This window comes from Plectropomus leopardus, chromosome 16 (assembly GCF_026936395.1).
Source record: "Plectropomus leopardus strain MGB_pleo_1.0 chromosome 16, ASM2693639v1, whole genome shotgun sequence".
Taxonomy (NCBI): domain Eukaryota; kingdom Metazoa; phylum Chordata; class Actinopteri; order Perciformes; family Serranidae; genus Plectropomus; species Plectropomus leopardus.
The window spans coordinates 14,385,667-14,409,014 of NC_142191.1; the positions used below are offsets into that span (position 1 = coordinate 14,385,667).

General features: G+C 41.5%; 1 protein-coding gene across 6 annotated transcripts in view; it reads right to left on the minus strand.

The window, feature by feature from the left end:
* Window positions 1-23,348, minus strand: part of utrn (utrophin) — a 238,861-nt gene that overhangs the window by 43,980 nt on the left and 171,533 nt on the right. For all 6 annotated transcript variants that reach the window (XM_042503021.2, XM_088089085.1, XM_042503024.2 and 3 more), the window contains 7 exons: window positions 18,687-18,748; window positions 16,655-16,729; window positions 12,216-12,417; window positions 9,784-9,869; window positions 8,188-8,345; window positions 2,522-2,688; window positions 48-159 (listed from right to left, as the gene is read on the minus strand). In XM_042503021.2, the coding sequence (XP_042358955.2) occupies window positions 48-159; window positions 2,522-2,688; window positions 8,188-8,345; window positions 9,784-9,869; window positions 12,216-12,417; window positions 16,655-16,729; window positions 18,687-18,748 (862 nt within the window). The remainder of the gene's footprint in view (window positions 1-47; window positions 160-2,521; window positions 2,689-8,187; window positions 8,346-9,783; window positions 9,870-12,215; window positions 12,418-16,654; window positions 16,730-18,686; window positions 18,749-23,348) is intronic.

Genomic DNA, 23,348 nt, shown 5'->3' on the forward strand with positions numbered 1-23,348 from the left:
CTGCTGAACAAAGTGTGCCTCTATGTATGTGTGAGTTACTCCCTCACCGGTGTGCAGTACTCCACCATGGGGTAGTTGAGCTTGTGGCCCTTGGCAGTGCGCCCAGAAAAGAAGCAGCTCTGACACACGTCGTAGTTGAAATGCTTCAGACTGCGATACCTAGAGAGAGAGAGAGAGAGAGAGAGAGGAAAGAAAGGGAGGTGAAAAGTGAGATAAGTTGACTTGGGAAGTGGTGTGTGCAGATGTCACTTTCATGTCCTCAAGGTGTGAGTGCGTGCAAGGGAGCACATATGTATCTCTGCGACGTGATTCATCTTCAGGCTACGCTGGGGCCTCCTGAAGAGCTGTCGATTTTTACTGTCACACAATCATCCACATACGTACACACACACAAAGCCTCCTCGATATGCTGACAGTGTGACAGACAGTTGGATTTCCACCAAAACACAACAACGTGACAACAACTGTCAGGATGTTGTCCTCAGCAGCAGCTGTAGCCAGAAGGCCATTTAACAGCTCAATTGAGACAGGAGCCATTCAGACGTAATAGCTTAAGTCTTTTATCTCTCTCTCCTCTCCAGCTCTCCCAAGGTTAGCTGACTGATGAGCTACGAGAGACCATCATATATCAAAGGATGCAACAGCGCACATGACACCACCAAGTGAAATGCGCCATTACATGCTGACATGCAGCATATTACTACGAGGAGGGGGCGTTAATTCACCTTCACAGCCAGAGGTGCAGAGGTGGCGTTTAATTAATGAGTTTATACACTAACAACTTTGGTTAATGATGGTACATGTATTATCGGCCTTTTAACGTAACATCCTGTTGTCTGTTAAGAAACTTTTGTGCATGATTGTAGTCTATATGCTTAGTGACGAAAAGATAAATAACTAACTAATACTCAATGAGGCGTCCATTAACAGGACAACCCAGTGTGTGTAGGACAGTTTACGCCTCCACCCTAGCCATTATTCCTTATAATAGACACCTTGTCGAGAATTGTCCCTTACTTATGCTGTGGTCCAAAGAAAAAAAAGAATATTCAGTTAGTCAAATAACCAGGAAAGCCTTAATTTGTTTTCCCTGGTAACACCTGAGGGTTTACTTTATACCTGGAATAATCATTTACTACTAATAAAAACCTTTGGCTCATAAATTAGCCACACAGCTAATGTTTTGCGAGCTATTATGATAGAAATTATCCACCTAAACACAAATATATATATTTTTTTCTTCAGTCAAATCATAATTAATTTTTATTTTATTCAAATAAGCTGATCAACTCCACGATTTTTCAACCACATACCCCTGTGGCACCTGCAGAAATACTCACAAGGTTACACGTCCCGCTGGTTGGGAATCACTGATTTAAATCACAGCAATACATGACCGAAAGATATTAAAACCAAAGTAGAGGAATAAAACTGCTCTAAAAAATAAAGGTCAACATCCAATGTTACATTATTAGGCCTACAAATTATAATATTAAAAACGCCATGAAGGTCTTTTGTCTCACTGGCATTATGGAGCAGAAGCCATTATGTTTTAATTATTGTCAGCAGGTTCAAAACTGAGAAAAAGAATATAAATGAAGCTCAAGACAAGTTTGCTTGAACACACAGGAAATGATGCATGTTGAATGTGGCTTGGTGGCTTGTTAACCATTCCACCAATTGACTTGACATTTATCAAATGTAAACATATCTGCTATATCTCGTTCAAGTTGTGTTTGAGTTCCTGGATGATCCAATGTTCTGTGCTTGTGTGGAAACTACTCCTACTTGCGAGGGTGGAAAAAATGAAATCTGCAAAATGCCTGCTATGCATTTTCCTTCCTCTTTCTCTCTTGCTCTCAGCCTTCCCCTCCCTCCGTCGCTCCCGCTCATCGATCAATGACAGAACTTGGGAGACGTGTGCTTCATCAAATGTCTGACTGTATTTCTCTTTCTGCTGGCAAAGCAAGGGATCTGAATGGGACAATCCTGCAACCGTACTCCGCTTGGGATGGTGTTACACAGATCTCCAGCCACGTGAAAAAGCTTTTCCCTGCACAACTGGTCAGTGGAAAACAAAATTTTATGATGAATTGACTACGGCTGTTGAGCTGTTGTTACCGCATAAGTGTGAGATAACTAAAACAAAGGATGCTGTTTCTGTGTGTGTGTGTGTGTGTGTGTCTGATTGTCAGTCCAGCACAGTATCAGAGGGTGGTCTGTTATGGATTGTTTGCCAGCCAATCAGCTCTCTGTGAACTTTGCAAATGTGGCAGCGCACCGTATGTTTGTGTGTACGAGTGTGTTGCCGTCTTTGTGAGTATGTGTGAATGTTTCGCTGCAAACCACCGGATGGTATTTAGTCAGTGGTGTATCAGCTGTTGACATTTAGATAAATGCCTGCCCTCCAGAGCAGATCTGCCCTTTATGCTCAACCAGGAGAGAACAACACAGAACAGTGCCACATCTGGTGTTTGTGTGTCGCATGTTGTACAGTTGTCTCGATTTTGAGTGTGTTTACCTGAAGCCAACAATAGGACATTCCTTGCAGATGTTACACTTGGCCTGATGTTTTGCCGTCTCTGCTGCAGCCACTCTGTGCAGGACAGGAAGCCAAACCATAGACTGGGGCTCCAGACGCATCCAGTCGATAAACTGCCGGGGCTCCAGCTCCACCTTATTGGTCACCTGCACACAACAGAGGCAGGGCCACAAGTTAGGAGCATTCACATCAAAAGTGCAGCAAACAGGGGAGTGGTAGTGGGGGTTAAGATGAGACTGATTGCTAAGGTCCCAAGTGGGAGAGAGCCCATCGAAAAGCCTCAAATGAAAAGTTTTGTTTGCAAACTTTTAGAGGTAATTAGTGCCATAACTAAAATTACATTGACTGAAAAAAATGGCTTAAACACTACACTTTGTATAAAAAATAGTGGAAGCTCTCTGAGCCCCCCCTTATCTCTTCACTAGCAAGCTATCTCTTTGACCAAATTTGCATGATTTCTGTCAAAAACATGGGAAAAATGCAATGAGCAATTTGAGAAGAAATGAGGCAAAAATTTGCAAGAAACGGTTATAAAGTACCAGATAATTACCTGAACGGTAGCAAAATAAGAAAAACAAAAGTTAAAAAAAAGAAGAAAATTCCCTGAAGGAAATTGCTTATAAATTCTAATGATTCTGTAACATAATTTTGAATATGTAATTATTATAATTTTAAATACAGTTTTTCCCTAGCTTTTTTTCTTTTTTCCTTTGACATTTTTCCCAAGCTTTATGAAAAAATAATTTTCAAAATCATCTTATTTCTTGCAATTTGTGGAACATTTCTTATCAAATTGCTCCTTGTCTTTCTTATGTTTTTGAAAGACACTTAACAAATTTGCTAAGGGATGAAAGGTCTAAATACTTGTGAAACGCATCTGAAAACAGCACAAGACAGTGATGTCGATCCAAGTTTCAAAGGTTTAAAAGGGTTAAATGGTTTAGCCCTTCATCTGTAAACGCAGCTGGAACTCAAAGGTGCATGAGAGAGACATGGATCAAGCATAGGGCCCAGAATTTGGCGCTACGTCCTGACAGCAACCATGCGAAATTTACAGTTTATATAAAAGTTCAACAGAGCTGATAAACTGTCAGAACACTTTGTGGCATGATAAAGAAACATGCATTTGCATGAACAGATAACAGGCTATAATTCTTTGCTTGTTACTGAGAGCCTCATAAAGATGCAGACAATTTTAAGATGACCGTACATATTAAGGCGACGACTCCCTTGGGCGCATTACGGCGTTAAATTGTGGACCAAGACTAAATAACTTTTATGAGCACCTTATTCATATTTATTGGTTGAAATATCTAACAATAAACATTGATTGATGTGAGAATCCTCGCTGCCCTTGTCCTACACGTCCACAGCTTTACTGTTAGCCAACAGCTATATTGCTCTGTGTAAGTAGCTATGAAAAACACCCCCAAACTCCTACTCTTAACTGCTGCTCTAAACTTTTGAAGTGTTATTGTTTATGTAACCTTTACATGCACGATGCAGCCTCTATTGTTTTAAATACTCTGGATATGAAACAATATCAAGGCCTTTCCAAGAACAACTGGCTAAGTGTCCATTTTACAAATGCTGTTCCTTTAAACTTTACAGGACACAAGAAATGCCCACAAAATTTATTTCAGGGGAATATTTGTTCAACTGCAGATTATAAAGAGCCAGTTGGAAAAGCATACACAGGGTGAGAAGCTTTGACATGGCTGTTGTTACCGCAAAACAAATCAAAGACGACCTTTCCATCATCCCTGACACAGAAAAAGGGCAGCAAATGCAGCGAAGGGCTGAGTGCATTTGAAATAGGAGCAGAGAATAATCAAAACAAATATAGAGTGTGTGTGTGTGTGTGTGTGTGTGTGTGTGTGTGTGTGTGTGTGTGTGTGTGTGTGTGTGTGTGTGTGTGCGCGCGCGCGCGCGTGGGAACGTGTTCGTGTGCAGTTCTCTGATCCCTTCTTAAGGCTTATGGTGTGCAAAACTATAAGTGGCTCAATTTTATTAGCATACCCTCCTGAAAATAAATTCATGCAACAAAACAAACTAAAAACAGAGTCAAACTGGAATCAGGCATCTGCCGTTTTAATTAATGTTTGCAGCCGTTTTTCAAAAACAACAATTATGAGTGGGCTTTTGGTGTGTGATAAGGTTAATTAAATGTTTTCATAGCACCAACTATCGAAAAAAAAAGGTCAAGTATCAAAAACTGGCAACAAATATTATATATTTCTGCTCTTCTTCACTCATGACATGTTTTCATTTAAATGTAAAAGTCCCAAAACCAGAGCTCAAAAATGTGCCAACTATTGACTGTATTTCATCAGTCATGTTCTTTCACAGCTGTCTATATTAAGACAACATTGAACTTTGAAGTTTAAGTTCAGTTAAAGAAAAACATGTTTATATTCTCAAAAGTAAGGAATCAAAGAGAGTATTGATTTGGTATCTGTTCTGAAACTCGCTCTTAAATTTGTTTCAGATGTCAATTATTGTGTTTTGTGTGTGTGTGTGTGTGTGTGTGTGTGTGTTCACTGAAGTATACAGTATGTCCATTCTGTAACTTGGAAACCCTTAAAAGTTTATGAAATTCTTTCACACGGGTTGAAGGTCAGACTACCACAAGGCTTCTAAAAGCTACTGGTTGACAAATGAGAACTCCGTCAATGAAACTTTTACCCTGATGACATCTCAAATCATCTTTACATCCTTCAGTTTTCCGTTTGACCTTCCCCTGCACAATCAGAATACCTCTCTGTCTCTCCTTGCCCATACGCTAATCTCCTCTTCACCTCCCGTCCCTCCTCCATGCCATCTAACGGCAGAATTATAGCACTTACAGATTAATTACTGCAGATGAGAGGGTGGCTGAAAGGATGGCGAGATAGACGGATGGATGGATAAATGAAGGAGAGTGACAAAGGAACAGTGAAAGAGGCCATATTTATAGCGGTGCAACTCATTCATCACGAGCCCATTAAACCAAATGGACTGGGTGACTGCAGTGTCACTGGCAGGGCAGACTGACACACAGGTGGCAGAGGGCTTTGCTTGTGTGTGTCAGTCTGGTTTCTACCTGCCAACTTGGTTTGATGATCGAATGATTAATGAGCCACTGGACTACAGCTGGCACAGCAATTCGTGATCAAGTCTGGGAGCAATGAGAGCACGTGCTTGTGCGTGCTCTGCTCTCCTTGTGCATGCGTGTGTTAGTATGTCATCAAGAGAGTGAATTGTGTTTGCCTTCTTCATTATTTTGAGAATAAAAAACACAAAGAGAGAGAGAGAGAGAGAGAGAAAGAGAGAGAAGGTTTAAAAACGCTTCACTCTGCTATTTTGAGAGGCGCAGCACAGGAGATCAGTGAAATTTATAGCTCCCTAATTTTAATGTTTGGCTCTCATTTACGGCTGCCGAAGCATGAGCCAGGGGAGGGAGAGTGAGAAAAATGAAACAGTGATCCTGGGAGGATGAAGACATCATTAAATGCCAGTAACGTCCGCAGATAAACCAGAGGAAAGTGGTTAGCTGGCCGCGGTAAAACACTAGAGGACAGCCAGCAGAAGACTGGAGGCCATTTGAGTCTTCATGGTTGGTCAGCAGAGCTTAAATATTGAAGCACTTTTACAGGATTGAGAGAGGCAGGTGTTAGATCTCTGGGAAACACGGAGGAGACTGAGGTGCTTAATGACAATTAGCTTTGGGAAGATGCACTGAAACTTAATCTTTTACAGTACTGATTACCTGCCAAAAACTATTATCAGTAATGTAACTCTAAATATACTGACCTCTCTGACCTACCACCAGTTACTGTGACTCTGAAACATTGACACGAACGTAAAGCTAGACAAACACACGGGGGGAAAAAAAGCCAAGGTAGAAATGTTGGCAGACAGTTACAATGCCGTAGAATAGGCCAACAATAAATCCCATCTTTTTAAAGCTCATAATGTTCAGCTTTTTGAACACTGCATCAGATAGGTGTTGATTCATGTCACAAGCTGGCTCACAGAGCATGACAGGAGGCAGTCCATGCAAGAAATCTTCTTTGGATTAAAGTAAAATATATCAGCCATTTAATCTTTAAAGGGACAGTTCACCGAAAAATCAAAAAAATACATTTTGACTCTTATCTGTAGTGCTATTTATCAGTCTAGATTGTTCTGCTGTGAGTTGCAAAGTGTTAGAGATATCTGTCATAGAGATGTCTGCCTTCTCTCAAATATTATAAAACTAGATGGCACTCGGCTTGTGGTGCTCAAAGTGTCAGAAAGATACAGTTGAAAAACTCAACAGCAATGTCTCTCTCCAGAAATCATGACCACAATCTACTCCTGCCAACCGTATTCTGATGGAGAAGGAAGTGTACATCAACTTCTAACTCACGTAGCACAACTTAGCTTTCAAACGTTACAGCTCAAAGAGAATGCCATTCATTTTTATAATTGCCCTGAAATGAGTACAAGCTTTTGTCTATTAGTAGTTGCACGCTTCCCTCTGTGTGCTGATACGACTGGCTGGTATAGATTGTTAGAAAGAAAATAGTTCCTGCCCACAACAAGCTCTGTGGATTATCTTGAGTAACCAGGTCATGATTTCTGGAAAGAGACATAGCTGTTCATTTTATTAGATTTTTTTGGCACTTTGAGCACCAAAAGTCAGGCATCATCTTTAACCCTCTGCAACTCACAAAAAAACAGTCTAGATTGATATATGGCACCATAGTTACAGGTTACGTGTTCATGTTTGATTTGGGGGTGAACCGTTCCTTTAAGCTGCAACAGATGGCAGTTTTGTTTTAAGCGGATACAAAGCTGTGAACGCTGTGTCTGGAGAGGGTACTCAACTCAATTGCAGCACTACCACAGGACTAAACCCCTAAATGTTCCCTGAATATATTGACAGGTTAGTTTTTAAAACTCAGGAAAAAGGTAATCTGTAGGCCACTTTGAGTTGTTATAAATTTGGTCAAAGTGTTCTGGCTCAGGCAAACTTTATAAGCCTTACCAAGTCATAGCCTGCGTTAGGGGTGCAAATACCATTTTCATTAGCAGTCAGTGTGCTTATTATTTTCTTGATGGAGAACTTTGGTTTATAAAATGTCCTAAAATAGTGGAAAAATGTCCATTCTCATTTGCCAGAGCCTAAGGAGACAGCTCCAAATAGCTTATTTTGTCCGACCAACAATCTAAAATCCCCAGACTACTCAGTTTACTCCCACAGAAGGCTGAGAGGGTTTTTTTTTGCATGTTGCTTTAAATATATTTAAATGATTAATCAATAATAAGAACTGTTGCCGCTTAATTTTATTGAAAATTAACATTTTGAATCATCTTGTTTAGTTTCATATTTTGCAATTTGATGCAATTTATCCACTTGGTAAGAGACTGTTATATAATTTTTTGGTAAATTTTTGACTTTTTATATGAGATGGACTGATTTTACTGATAACACGTTAAGAATTATGACTTTATAATGAAAGGAAACATGGATTTTGGGTTGGATGGATTGGATTAAGACCATCATGTGAGCTTATGTGCTTTTATATTCTTAGATGTGTGTAAACTTGCGTACAACTACATCGACATGAATACGTTCAGTGCACATCTACATGCTTGTGTGTGTCTATGTGTGAACATACATGCTGGAAGCAGCTGCGGACGCTGGGTTCAATGTTGGAACCTCCGAAGGCGGCCACCTCCCCGAGCTGCCTTGGTACCTGGATGGCTTCATGCAGCAGTAGACCGAGCTGCCTCTGGTCACATGTGTCACCTGCCGACGCCACCTGGCTAAAGAGGTCTGAGGGGGAAGGGGGAGGTGGATGAGGCGGAGAGAGGAGGAAAAAAAGAGAAAGGAGTGAGAGAAAGAGTCAAAGCATGTGGGTGATATTTAAAATAAAAGACATAAGTATAAATAGATGTAGAGGGAGAAAGTGTGATGGTAAGTGGGAGAGAGAGTTAATGTGTGTAAATGTGGGTAGGAGGTGGTAGGGAGGACACAGAAAAAAATCAGCAAAAAGATGCATTTTTTAATCTTTCTGTCTTACTTCTCACATGCCAGACTCTTTCTCCTCTAATCTCTCTCTCCCTGCCTGCAACACTCCGCCACATTCTCCAGCAGATTGACAGAGCTGCACTGGATATGGATGCCTGCCCAGTGACACCCAGGCTCGGCCAGTTAACACGTTATATTTTAGACTAAGTTATGGAACATCTCCAGGGCTCATGCACAAACTGAGCAAAGAGAGCAGAGAGGGTAATCTGGGGAAAGAGGGGAGGGGGAGGGAGAAATGAAGGGCATGACAGGTCTTTCTGCTCTGCTTGCAGCTGACTTTGATCTCTGTATGAGGCCTGGCCCCGATGCCAGCTCCTGTTAAGTGTGTGTGCGCGCGTGGTACATGCAAACACCAGCAATGACGTGTGTCTGTGACCCCCTTCCTTCACACGACTCGTGTGTCATCTCACTGATCAACACCCACATCTCCGTCTCACTATTTCTGCTACAAGATTACATTTGACATGCGCAACTGTCACAAAAGAGTGTCGAATGGCAGCATGCCTGGTTAGGTGTGTGTGTGTGTTGCAGTGTAGCTATATGCATGGGACTGACAGCCAATGAGACTCTAAAAGAGTAAAGGAGGAACGACGCAATCAAGCGTGCTTGATACCCTTCTCAGGCTAATAGAAACTGCCAGTGGAACGAATAGGCTCAGGGATGCCATGGCAAGAGAAAGGGAGGAGAGAGAGGAAGAGGGGAAGGAGGATGCAGAAAAGAAGGGAAGCAAGAGTAAGTAAGATAGGACAGAAGACAAAGTGGCACTGTTGGATGGATGAACAATGGTGTGAGCTGTGACAGCAGAGGAAGATAGACAGAGAGAGATAAAGCAGCAGAAACAAAGAGCAGGAAGCCAAAATGACAGTCTCCTCCCTGTGCAGCAAGCCTATATTCACGCTCGCTAATCCTCAAAAATAAATCAGAATAGAAAATTAAATAAAGAACAGGGGAAGCGCGTAGGAGGTCTCTCATGCAATTAGACGGCCCGTTCTTCGGATCCTCTCTATCTCTCTGTGTCTGTGAGTTTGATTAATACTGCTGGGATTTCAGCAGTGCTGAAGCAGTCTGGGATGGACTCACCACAGACTGGCCTGTACAGTGGTGGTGGTGGGGGGGCAGTGATGCAATGAAGTGCATGTGTACATCAGCAGATATCTTACTACTCCTACTTGTGAGCACTTACATTTGTATTTCTCCTCCAGGTGTCCTTTTGAAAGGGAGAGCAAACCGATCTTCATAGACAGGACACGGATCTTTCCACTGCGGCCACTGCAGGGACAAAACACACGGACATCAGACAAAAGTTATATTAATTGTGGGTGCATGTTTGTGTATAAACAACATGTTTATGTGTGTTCACTTCAGTTCAGATCTGAATTATATGCAGCAGCAGTGACATAAAATCATTACGTGCTTGGGAAGAGAATAATCGTGAAGTGTGTGTGTGCGCGCGTGTGTGTGTGTGTGTGTGTGTGTGCTCGCGCTCTTGTACTTCTATCATGGTGGGAGAAAGATGGTGAGATTATTATTTCATTTTCTGTGTACCCACAAATCATGTTTGAACTAGTAAGGATGTTGAACACACATGTGATTACAGAGTATGTTCATGCTCTGTACACTTAGCCAAAAAGGGTTTCAAAAGGGTTTATCAAAAGGGCTGAGGTTCTTAGTGGAACCATTTACTTCTAAAGAACCCTTTTTAAGTAAGGGTTCTTTGTAAGACTAAGGGTTCTTTTACAAAGAATGCTTTTTGGAATAAAGAGTTCTTAAAGGACGTGGAGAAGGTGTTTAAAAGATCCATCCATGCATGCATCCATCCATCCAGGTTGTGGTGGCAGCCTGCTGAGCAAAGCACTCCAGACATCCCTCTCTCCAGCAACACTTTTCAGCTCCTTTTGGGGGATCCTGAGGCATTACCAGGCCAGATGAGATATATAAGCCCTTCAGCATGTTCTGAGTCTGCCCCGGGGCCTCCTACCAGTTGGACGTGCATGGAAATATTAACAGGAGGCACCCAGGTGGCATCCTATCAGATGCCCAAACAACCTCAACTGAATCCCTTAAAAGATCTCCTCTCTCTCCTCACTCTCAAATAACTAAATGGTACTTTAAATGTATCTGGAATCCCCTTGTTCAATATATTTTATTTGTGTTCTGCCATAATTTATATATCTACCATTGTTCCATGCCACACAATGGTTAACTGTGTACCCTTTATTGAACAGAAACTATATTATTGGTTAATGGCTGGAGATACAGAACTTTCTAGCTGTCACTGAGCATCCTGGTAGAGTTGAGATCCACAGCGCCACTGAAACAGTAAAGGCAGTAGTAGTAGTGATTTCACAAAATGTGATTGTGAATCATGACTGTTATGGGTGGCGGTGGACCACATCAGCCCTGGAACCTCCGGAAGTCCAAGGCTGCTGGATATAGTTACCCTTGGTCTCAGGGTAAACTGTTAAACTAAAACCATGATAAGTGGAATATAAAAAGGTTCTCAGTGGAACTCCCAGATTGGGCTCTAAATCTAAGCCTTGAAATATAAAAGGGTTCATGGTAGGGCCTCCTGGGTGTGTTTTTGTTAGCACCCTCAGACTGTGGAAAAGTCCCCGGCAAGAGTCCTGAATAAGGTTTCAACAACATGAGATTTTCGCTGTACAATAATCGTCTTGGAAAATATTGCGGTTTCATGGTATCACAATATTACAGAAATATAAGTATTCAGAATGACCCTTAAATGAATGAAAACAGAAGGGTTAGTTTTGGTTGAACAAATGTTTCATCACTATAATTAGGACTTCAAGCCAATTTTAAAAAAAAATGTAAGCAAGTGTAGAAAGTCTCCCTTTTGAAAATAACTAAAACAAAGGTGAGAATTTTCATCCAGTTCATTTTTTCCAATATTGTAGATGAGCAAATGTCCACGATATGATAACCGTCAACTTTCATATCACCTTTCTATGTTGGAACCTATAAAGGATGGTCTAGGTGTAACCCTTAATGTTGGGTTTCAGGTGAAACCCTGAAAGAGTACCAAGTGGAAACTTTATAAAAGATTTTATTTCGAACTAAAAACACAGTGTATAAGGACAAGCCAAAGAACCCTCTATGGTTCTAGTTGGCACCTTTTTTTCTAAGAGTGTAGGCCAGTGCAGAGTGTATTTGAACATGTTCATATGCATGTCTGGTCTCAACAAACACAGTGTGTAACAGCCATTCATGTTTCAACAGAGGCACTCACTGGTGCAAACTGTATAACATGTTGACATTGCCAGAATATGTGAGTGAAAGCATATGAGTTTGCAAATATGTATGACATATTCATTATGCATGGACGACATCAATACAGACAGATCTGAAGATACGAGAGCAGAGTGATGAGATGCATCAGTTCTGCTACTTTCATCCAATTTGATTTAAGACATTTCACACACTGTATTCGTGGTAAACAAACTTTATATATTATGGCAACACTGATGCATCTGTTACATTTTCAAAAGGCGAGGATGCAGGTGGTGATGACTTCCCACGTTTTATCATAATCTGTGACAATGCAGAAAAGACAGGAGGCTCATTCCTGCGCCCTAAATGTAGAACAGATGGCATACTCACGTGTCGTAAACGTTGAGCAGCCAGTTGAGACACATGTCAACGCAGAGCGGCACGTTGACCAGGTCTTTGTGCTCCTGCTCCAGGCCGTCGTAGATTGATGTCAGGCAGTTGATGACGTCGGGAACGGACAGCAGCTGATTGTTGTTGGTGAGTTTGTGCTGCTCAAAGGTGTTTTGGGCCACGCTGAGGTCCAACAGGTCCACTGCAGATGAAGAGGAGGGGAAGAGAGTGGGCAGAATGAGAGGAGATGGATGAAAAAAGCGAATAGAGGACAGAGTAGGAGAGAACCAATAAGGAGACAGAAACAAAAAGGATGGGGAGAAAAGTGAAGAAGAGAGGGGAGTGGAGTAAGGTTAACAAGGACAGAGAGAAGAAGAAACGAAAAAGTTTTGGAAAAAGGGGGTGACGGGGGACAAAGAGAAAAAAAAAGCGAGTCAGAGCCATTAGTAACCTTCCGACTTGCTCAATGGGCTTTCAGCGACAGCTCAGATTTTTCTAAAAATGCCAAATCTGAACAGAATGAGGAGCTGAAAATGGCACAGACTATTCATAGAGGCACTTAAAAAGTGCAGACTTGACTGATATTTTATCCAAAATAGTTCAAAACAACTAACTGCAAGTACGCAGGGAGTACAGACAGAACAGACGGATTATTGTGCTGAAATATTAATATGAGAGAGAAATCTTAACAGAAAAAGACAAATGAGGAAAAATGTCAGACTGAGAGCAGTCTAGTTTCTTTTAATTTAATTTGTCGGCTACATCTTCAATGAAAAAGAAAAAAAGGATCATATTTATATCAATATCTCAATTATGCTTCCATCATCTATATTTTAGCTATCATTTATGTGTCCTGAAAGAAGGAGAGGGGAACATTTTTAACAAGAGAAGATAATCATGTCCTTTGGGACAACATAAACAGAGTAGCCAGCTGCTCAAACACACAAAAACACACTGAGAAAAAACAAAGTAACTGAGAAATAGATAAAATACAACACATGTTCAGCAGCTGTTGTGTTGTTGATACTGCTAACAACACCCACACACAAACAGAAATTGTGTCTAATTGAAATACCATGTTATTTATAGTGTTTGCACCTGTTAGATCTCTGTTAGATAGAAATGTGGCATGATTAAAAATGTCGGGAGTTTTGACTACAATATGCAGATCTCTTCTCTTATTCTTGTCGAAGTTACATTTTTTTGATCCAGCACCTGTAAAAGTTTTTGGGATGTGTGTGCAACCTCCACTCTGCTTATTTATAGTGCTAGAACAACAAGACCTCTCCATCTTAACAAGTCATTTTGATCGTTACTGAGAATTATTTTCTTAGGATAAGCAAAGTTCTATCTGCAGGATGAGTTTATTTTACCTGTTTGAAATTTCTGTATGAGTTACTATGAACCAAATTAATACTTCATATTGATTCTGAGACAGACTTGAGCATGTAGTGTATTTGCATTAGAAAATATAAAGTATACTAAAAGTAGACAGCATGCACACCAACTACGACAGATTTTTGAACGTGCTGTTGATGCAGACCACTCTCCCACTATCTAATTGCACAGTTGCTCATGTAATTCTGTGCACTATCTTACAGCATGTAGTGCATACTGTATAGAGTATGTATGGATTTGGACACAGCTTATGTGTTCTGTTCTACTGCGTTGTTCTGACTTTTTCTGTTTTGTATTGAGATAATGACACTCCTCGAAGTGATGAGATGAAATTAGCTGAAGGACTAGATTGGCACTTTGGCAAATGTGCTGATTCACTTTCTTGCTGAGTGAGATGAGAAGATCAATACCACTCTCATATCTGTTTAATATGAGGCAGCCGTTTGGCTTAGCTTAGCACAATGACTGGAAACGGGGGGAAACAGCTAGCCTGTAGAACACATATTAACGTGTTATGTCTCGTCTGTTTATGTCTGCAAGAAAGCAAATGCACGTATGTTCCAAAATGTCAAACTTCTCCCTTCAGTACAATTGCAATGAATGAACTGCCAACTCAAAACATGGGTAAAATTAGTACCTTGAATGCATTTGGGATGCTGTGCTTTTACATAGAATTACAGACTTATCAAAGGGACATTTCACCCCAAAATAAAAATACAGATTTGTCCTCTTACCTGTAGTGCTATATATCAGTCTTGATCAATTTGGTGTGAGTTGCCAACTGTTGGAGATATCGGCTGTAGAGATGTCTGACTTCTCTCAAATATAGTGACACTACATGGCACTTGGCTTGTGGTGCTCAAAGTGCCAAAAAACACATTAAAAACTCAACAGCAATCTCTCACGTAGGAACTATTTTCTCTCTACGGAACTACAACCACAATAAGGTCTGTAGATTATCTTGGGCAACTGGGTCATGATTTCTGGAAAAAGACATTGATGTTGAGTTTTTTTTTATGTATTTTTTGTCACTTTGAGCACTACAAGCTGAGTGAGATCTAAATCTAATACACTGGAGAGAAGGCAGACATTCCTATGGCTGAAATCACCCACACTGAGCAACTTACACAAGAATCATCTAGACTGATAAATGGTGTTACAGGTAAGAGGGAAAAATGTATTTTTTAATTTTGGAGTGTACTGTCCATTTAAAGGCAGGCTCCGTTCCTGATGGGACTCTTATGTCATGCTTTGTTGAAGATCCACTGAAAAGATCAAACAGTTGCCCCAAACTCTGTTCAAAACATGTAGACCGTGCTATGTGGTGAAACAAATACACAGAGTGTTTTCTGCAGCAGATGTTTAATTAGCATGGATATAGAACAATAACAACTCTTGTAGACCTACTCCATATAATGTATTTCCATCCAACAGCTACTAAAAGGTTCAAAAACTTTTACAGATATACTAGGGAGTGAAACAATGGACAAAGTTTTTACGAGGAATGAACCCTCAATTGCTCTGCTCATCTCTCCCTCTGACCTCTTTCCACAAACCGTTTAAACTCCCTCTCCTACAGCCCTCATCTCGCTCACCTCTCCTCCCCACTTAAGTCTCCTCATTTGCCCTGTTGCGTGCTCCTTGTCAACACCTCCATGGCTCCTTGCCTTATGTTACCCCTCTTTTCCCCAGACAGCACTAATTACTGGGGTGTATCCACGTGGAGCGGGCACAGCGGGTGCAGCCATTGCTGTCAAAAAGCAAAAACTTTTTTTTCTCTCTAGCTTAGATATGAAGCTACGAGATATGAGAGGATGTGGCACATTAGCGGGATGCCAAGCAAGCTCGTTTGTGCTTCACCGGCCCCCTGGCATAGACTTAACCCAATTAGACGTTTTATAGTATCCCTGTCATGTGTGTCTGTGTGTGTGTGCCATCTCTCACACACACATTTACAAAACATTCATACAGGCGCACACACGGGTCTCCCAGCAAAGATTCCACATGAATCCAGGCTAATAACTACTGATCCTGCTGCTCTGTGTGTGTGTGTGTGTGTGTGTGTGTGTGTGTGTGTGTGTGTGTGTGTGTGTGTGTGTTTGTATGCGCCTGTTTTGCGCTGTGACTGTTCTAATCTAATGGATGAAATTGAATTGCAGTGCCCCAAGTCGAAATCACTCAGGCTAATGCATTCCCATCACAAACACACGCATGCGATCAGAGAGCCAATATGAGATAGCAAACTAAAACGCCTGAATCATTCAAACTCATTAACAACCAACCAACACAATAACACACTTTGATACCCACAATTATCCTGGTCCACGGGCCCACGCTGCATACACACCTACATGCTATACTTTGTTTGTTTCATGCATGCAGAGCAAACTTCCTACAAACAGCAGGATGTAAATGAGCAGTGTGGGCTCGCACTGTGTGTTGCTATAATAATGTCAACAGCTGGATAATAGTTAACATTTGTCACCATTATTACACTGTAGCGAGCGCAGCTGCCATGCAAACCTCACAAAGGGGGGAGTCTGCATGCACCTGCAGTGTGTGTGAGTGTGTGTGTGTGTGTGTGTGTGTGGATGGGGTTGATAGCCACCTGAGACTGTAGGTAATAGCCGACTTTTATCAAAGCCTCCATTAGAAACGACAAAACAGCAGCTCTTGCGTTGGAAATTTTAAAAAAGCACAGCGTAAAAAAATCCCACCTGTGTACACCAAATGAGGCTGTGCTCAACAGGCTTAACACAATCACCAGCTGTGACTGTGCATGGTCACAATCACTCACACATCCACACTGACACACTGTGTGTAATTTTAAAGCCAAAATTTCCTTGGCTCCTGCGCAGTTTCTGGCACAGCATCTGGCAGAGCTTCAAATCATTACTGCATCCCCTTGTTGCACCCAGACTTCAAAAGAAGCAGACCACAACTGTAGGTAGGTATTAAGGTGTGCGTGCGTGTGCGTGCATGTGCGTGCATGTGCGTGCTTGTGCGTGCGTGTGCATGCGTGCGTGTATGTGGGTACTTACAGCACAGTGCTTTCTGTAGTCTGCGGATCTTCATGGCTGTTCGGTATGCTGAGAATCGCACATTGTTCAAGTCCGCTACAGGGATAAAGACAGGGATGAAAGGTAGATGGACAAAAAGAAAACGGAGGCAGAAAATCAGAAAACAAAGTGCAACAGAAATCTGGCTACTGGGTAACATAAGCAGGACCTCTACCTTCAATGAAAGCTGTCTTTTTGTTAGTTATTGTCTATGGAGATGACCGAGGGGAGGGGTGGCTAATGTGGACTGTGTAATTAGGTTAGTGAGTTCGGTCTCAGCGGGGGCCGGTGCTATTTGTTGAGCTGCTGGCCTACAGCAAACGTTCCCAAAGTTTCACAGCTTATTACTTATCCGGCTGCTCATTAAAGAACGGTCATACTAGCCACCCCGCTGGGACAGACACATGCATATGGATATTAACAGGGAGCAGGAGAGGGAGCGAAAAGATCAAGGTGCAATTTTCATCAAGTTAAAGAGTAAACTAAGTAGAGAGAAATGGGTCTGCAACATTTTGTCGATCCCTCACAAGAAAACTGTGCGCACACTAGAAAACTTTGCATTAAAACTTTTTACTGAAGAAATGCTGTAAATAGTGTTCCCACACATTTTAACAATGGATTTTCAAAACATAACATTTTACCCAATTGCCATGACTTTATCTAAGTAGTATAACATAGTTAGGCCTATATAGTAATCACTGGGTGTGATCATGTAGCTCTGACTCCAGTGTGCCCTTTACAAGGTGCTGTGGCAAAAAGGAAGCATAAAATATGGAATGAAATGCCTTTGTGTCCACACATACAACTGACATCAAACAGTGGCTACGGCAGGCGTGAAACATGTGCCAAAGGTGGCGGTCTGTTGAGCGGCCTTTTGGTTGTTTTTTCCCTTTAGCATGGCTGACCAGAGCCATTTTCCATGTTGCCAACATCTTATGTTTCAGTGCAGCAAGGGTCTGCCTCTCTCGAGCAGTGTGTTACATTTGTTGTTTGATAGCCATACATGATTAAACACGCCCTTCCTAGGCATTTGTGAATGAGTAAACTGCTGGCGCTTGCTAAATTTACTCGCTCTTCAGACATTCCCCTCGCCAACTAGCTGCATATGCCAATGTGAATGCAGCACAGCACTAGATTTTAAATCGGTTCTACAAGGAGCATATTTCATGTAATGTCAGGTTTTTTTTGGGATATATGTAAACATGTTTTCAACAATAGCAGAGGCAATGTATACTTAAAACATATGTGAAACATTCTTTTCATTTGAAATCATTTTCAGACCTGGAGAGCAGTTTTTCTAATTTTATTACCTCCAAGAATTTCATGAACATGGGGAACCCTGTATAAAACAGCTCAGTGAATTATCAGGACTGACGGGAACATGGTTTCTGGACAGAATGTTGATGTTGAATTTTTTTTAATGAGATGTATTACTACTTGGAGCAGCACAAAAAACTCACCTCCATTGTTTTGGAGTGGAGGAAATCTCAAAGTCAGTGTGTGCAACAGAGTGGTGCAGAGATGACATTTATTTGTAGGCCAATGCAGAAATGAACACCCCCCTAGTTCCCTTTAAATAAAGCCACTGGATTTTAGATTATTGCAAAAACAGGCCAACAGAAATATATTACTTACACGTTTTGTTCAGCAATATAATCTTTGGAAATGAACAAAACTTTTGTCATTTTTTAAGTGTATATGCAACAGCTAATTCTGTAGTTTAGGTTGATAACGTTTAATGTCTCCACCATACTACAAAAAATGAAAATCTTTTAGGCTTGTGTTAACTACAGATCTTATTTCAGGCATCTAACCATAAACCCATTCAAAAAGCCCATTGACTTCCAGACCAGGGAACCAAGACTGCTAAAATGCTGACTTTCAGCGTTCCAGGACTCATTCCTACAGCACTCTATATCTTAAAACAGGCCAGCTGAAACCCAAACTTTCTGAGAGACTTTGGGGTCAAGATTATTTCAGGATTTTTAAGACAGAGTGAATGTGTGTTTCTCACCTAGTGACTGGTAGAGCTCTGTCATCTTTGGATGGTCCCAGCAGGTCGTCTGTGTCTGATGACTGAAAACCACCACAAGAGAGGAGAACCATTAGACTGAGAAACACAACAAACACCAAAGCTGACAAACAGAACAGAACAGGAGCCACTGAAGTCAAAACCCACACACACAGATACTGACAAACGCCCTCAAGGCTTATCACAAAAGAAAATGACAGACAAAACTACTTTAAAAGCTAAGGTACACAAAAACATACACACAAAATAGCATGACCCAAAAACCTGGGCACAGTTGGAATCGCGCGCAAGCGAACATCATTATTATCATCATCACTTGATGTGTGCAAACATTTTTCAGGGGTTCATGGCAAACTCTTTTGTTTTTGCATGCAATTTAAGGACAGAGGTCACAGATTCTTCCATAAATCCACAAATCATAAATCGCACACAAAAGCCAAAAAGGCTTTCTGAAAGAAACAGCAAGAAAATACACACACACACACACACACACACACACACACACACACACACACACACACACACACACACACACACACACACACACATAGACGCATACTGTGAATCTCTCTCATCACTACAGCATCTGTCTTTTCAAACACATGGGACATAAAAATGAAGGGACCAAGTCTCAACTCCCTGTTTACATTTCTGCTTCAGACAGAAGCTCACAAATACAGGCGCTCATGCACACACATACAAAACAACATGAACAAACCAAAACCACTGAAAAACCAACACTATAAAAATAAATAAAATACAACCGCACTACAACTGATCAAACATGGTTGCCTTCACACGCAGGGCAGCAAAGAATCTGACTTTCCTCAAGTTGCAGCTGCCAATCAGTGCATCTATTTGAGCTCTGCTGGCCGTGATGTAGCTGTGTGTGTGTTTGTGTGTGTATTTCAAGACGTCTGGCTGTCAGAGGCCGCACTCAGATCTGTGAGGAATATTTGAGAAGATTTCAGGGAGACTTTTTTTTTTTTTTTTTTTTTTTAAATAAAGTCTGTTTTGAATGCAGATGCTCCCCTGTGGTTTCTGCGACGGCTCGGTCTCCGCTGACAGGCAGCAGGAAGTGAAGTGGAGTGCTGACAGTGAACTGAGGTGCTGAAGTGGACGGCAGGAGCCCTCCTCGTACGCGGATGTTCATCACTATTCAACGGCCATACAGACCGATGACCCCTTTCACACCTGCAAGACATCACTAATGCCTGGGCCTTCTGGTGCTGAGGACAGGCCCGTGTTTTACTTTTCAAAGAGCTCGCCTGAATGATAAACGGTTTCAATGAATCCGAGTCGGGGGATTTGCTAATATGTATAAGAATGTTGGCGATCCAGGATCATTGGTCAACAGCTATTACCATAAAAGATTTTTGTCACTGAAGTGTAGAAGGGTACATCAGAGACAAGACAGAGCCGGTACAATGATGGGACACACAATCGACTCAGTACACACAAAATCTGTATCGTATTTACACACATACAAACCTTCCATCAACAAAAAGATTAGAAAGCTTGTGCTTATATCCACAACTCATGAATGCCATAATGAGGACAGCTGAGTTGTCAGGTTCTACTGTACTCAACTCTTCCCTGTCAATGCATTCCCTTTGTAATGCCTAAGCAATCTTTTTGTTGTCCTGTATGTAGGAGGGAAAAATAGCAAACTGTTGGCACATTTACTACAAAGCTGCTACAGTTTAGATAACACAGCGGGAAACATTCCTAGGCGAGAGGAGAGGCATCAGAGAATATTAAAGAGTAGGAGACAAAAACAGGTTTTTTTGGCAGATATTTGAAAACTTCTTGGCGATAACAACAGAAGTACATCCATGGTGAACCATAAACCCAGTGCGAGGTTTGTCCAATCTACAGCTGCTTTCGCACCAGTAATTTTGTTTGTATTAACACTTTTTGTAAATGAACCAAGAGCTGCAAGCTTAATGTCATAGGGATTCACAGTATACAGTATGATAGAATATATAAATCGGCTATCATAAGGTATATTTTTGCTTTTTATATGACATTGACTATCTATTGACTAACTATTGTTAAAGCAACTCATCAAGCTGCTGGTGTTTGAAGCACAGTGTAAATATAAGGGGTTCCTGTTTTTAAAAAAAAAAGGTTATATCAGTAGTTTGCCATCCTTTATAGTTTGCGTGTCAATAACAATGTATAGTAATACTGTGGTTATTGCAACCGCCCTAGCTTCTACAGGTCACTTATTTCAGTGGTATTGGGTAGTCATAATAGTCCCTAGTGCACGCTAGTTACTAGTAATGATTGCTCGCTCGGCTTGCAGATTAATGGCTTTCATAACTGTTGAAACAAGTTCCTTTTAAGTGAACCAACCAACCAGGTTAGATGTGAAAGCACCCTGTAAACCTCCTCAGTCGAGGGGCACATGCTCAAACAACTCTCTGATTAGCAGATCAACAGAATTCATCAGAAATGGTAATTTTCCTGATTTTTCAGGAGGTGGCTAACTGTGAGCAGGGGCTTCTGTGGATGAAGCTTATTGAGTCTTTGCACTGCATGTGACATTTGCTTCATAAACATCATTGAATGACATCTCGCAGCAAGCATCGACAAATCAAATGAGGTTGCGGGTGGGGACTATGCAGCAGGCGGAGGAAGGATAAAATTTATGTAGCCACTCGGGTAATGTGAGGGGGAAAAAATAACCGTCTACAAAATGTTTTTATGAGATTTTTCCCTCACAAGCGAGCAAAGTAGACAGCTGAAAACATCACAAAGACTTGTACTCTGACCCTCTCAAAGTAACAGGTCACCATGATAACAATTAAGCTTATCAAAAATAATTGCTATTTCCTTTGACATTTTTGGTGTAGCATTGCCAGTTGCAGCTGCTACAGAGTGCAACAGAAAGTTGAAGAGGTTTTACTTATTATTCACTTCTTCCATGCTGCTCAATAATTAACCATAACAACAATTTCCCCAAAACCACTGACTATGAAAAAGAGTAAAAAAGAAAGAAAAATCAGAAAATGTCAAAGCCTTATGGTCCAAGGGGTGGACGTTTCCCATCAAACTGTTGGCTGCAAACACTTCTGCTGTGTGTCAGCCTGGAGTTTGTCACTGTCATGCACTGAGGGAGCATCATGAATAATCATGAGTTTACAGATGAATGATTACTTGTGTATCTGAATATCCAAAGAGACAGAATTAGTCAAATATCTGAGCAAGTAGGAGGAAGATTTAAGGAACTTTTTTTTTTTGCGGTGACAGCGACCTGCCAGACTTATCACGAAATGTCTGACAGGTGAGATCAGCCTGCATTCACCAACTGACATCTTCTGTCTTTCTCTGCCTTTCACCCCACCTACTCTGCCTCTTTTTTTAGCTCTTAAAAAAATTAACCCCTCCCCTTCGAAAGTTGTCAGTATTCTGCTTTTGAAATACACTTCAAGCAGCTTTGGATTCTTCTCAAAACTAACTTTTAGAGACACCCTGAGAAAGGGCCGTGCATAAAGTCCAGTCATGTGTATAACGGCTGTCTGTTCTGTTAGGTCCAACCAACCCTACAAAATGTTTCCTGACAAAAACACAGACAGACAGCACATCCGGAAAAACCTCAGAATGCAGAGACTTTCTGTAATCTTTGCAGAGACGCAGTCTTGCTATATTTCCACTCGAAAAGCCTACGAGGCGTGTGAGCTCTCCCCACGAGTGCCAGAATGGGTGAAATGGGACAGCATGTGAGGTTGCCAGCGTGAGATGGCAGGCGCAGAACTTCTGTGAAGCCATTTGATTCCCCCCCAATATGTTGCCTGAACTCATCCCTACAGGGGGTGGACAAGGCGCAGTTTTAATCAGGGGGCCTTTGTCAGCCCAAAGAAAGGAGGCAGAGTGTGAGAGGAGATGGAAGAGGAGACGAGGAGGGGTTTGGGGAAATGAATGTGTCAAAGACTGACGTGGCTGTCCCAAGAATGTCACGGCACTGAAAGCGACCTGTGATTAGTCCTGGAGATGGATTTAGAGTTCAGTTTTCAAGCTGCAAATTAAGTGGGTTTGCAAGAGTGTGCACCAGGCTGCATGTATATTTATGTGTGAGGGAGGAACGGAGAGGGGAGAGTACAGCATAGCAGACTATATTCATTTTTAATATGAAAGAAAAGCCACACACTGAGGTAAAAACTGAAGGAGGATTGATTCTTTTCTTCATGTTTCAGTGAGGCAATTTAAGGTTAATGTGGGAGCCACCACCAGTGGCATGTCAAGACTTTTTTTAATGGGGTGCCGAAGTGGGACACAGAATGACCCCTAAATTTCACCAGGTTTGTCAACGGCACATTACAGCCATGGCACAGCCTCCAGAGCTGATCGCGGATGTTCAAGACAATGCCCATGATTCCACTGGGTGAGCCTTGGAAAGTCTTAGCAGCGTCCCAGACTGCTCTGCTCTGTGCAAAACATGTGCCGAATCTATTTTGCCAGAGATGGACAGCAGCCACGTCAGGCCACACAGAACAGATCATACCAGACAGAAAGTCAGTTTTCATCTATTTTGTTCAGAATTTAATTATTAATTATTTATCTGTATAATTATTGAAATGGATATGTTTTCAAACTAAATACAGACACAAATCTTCTTTCTATTCCATCTCTAACTGGATT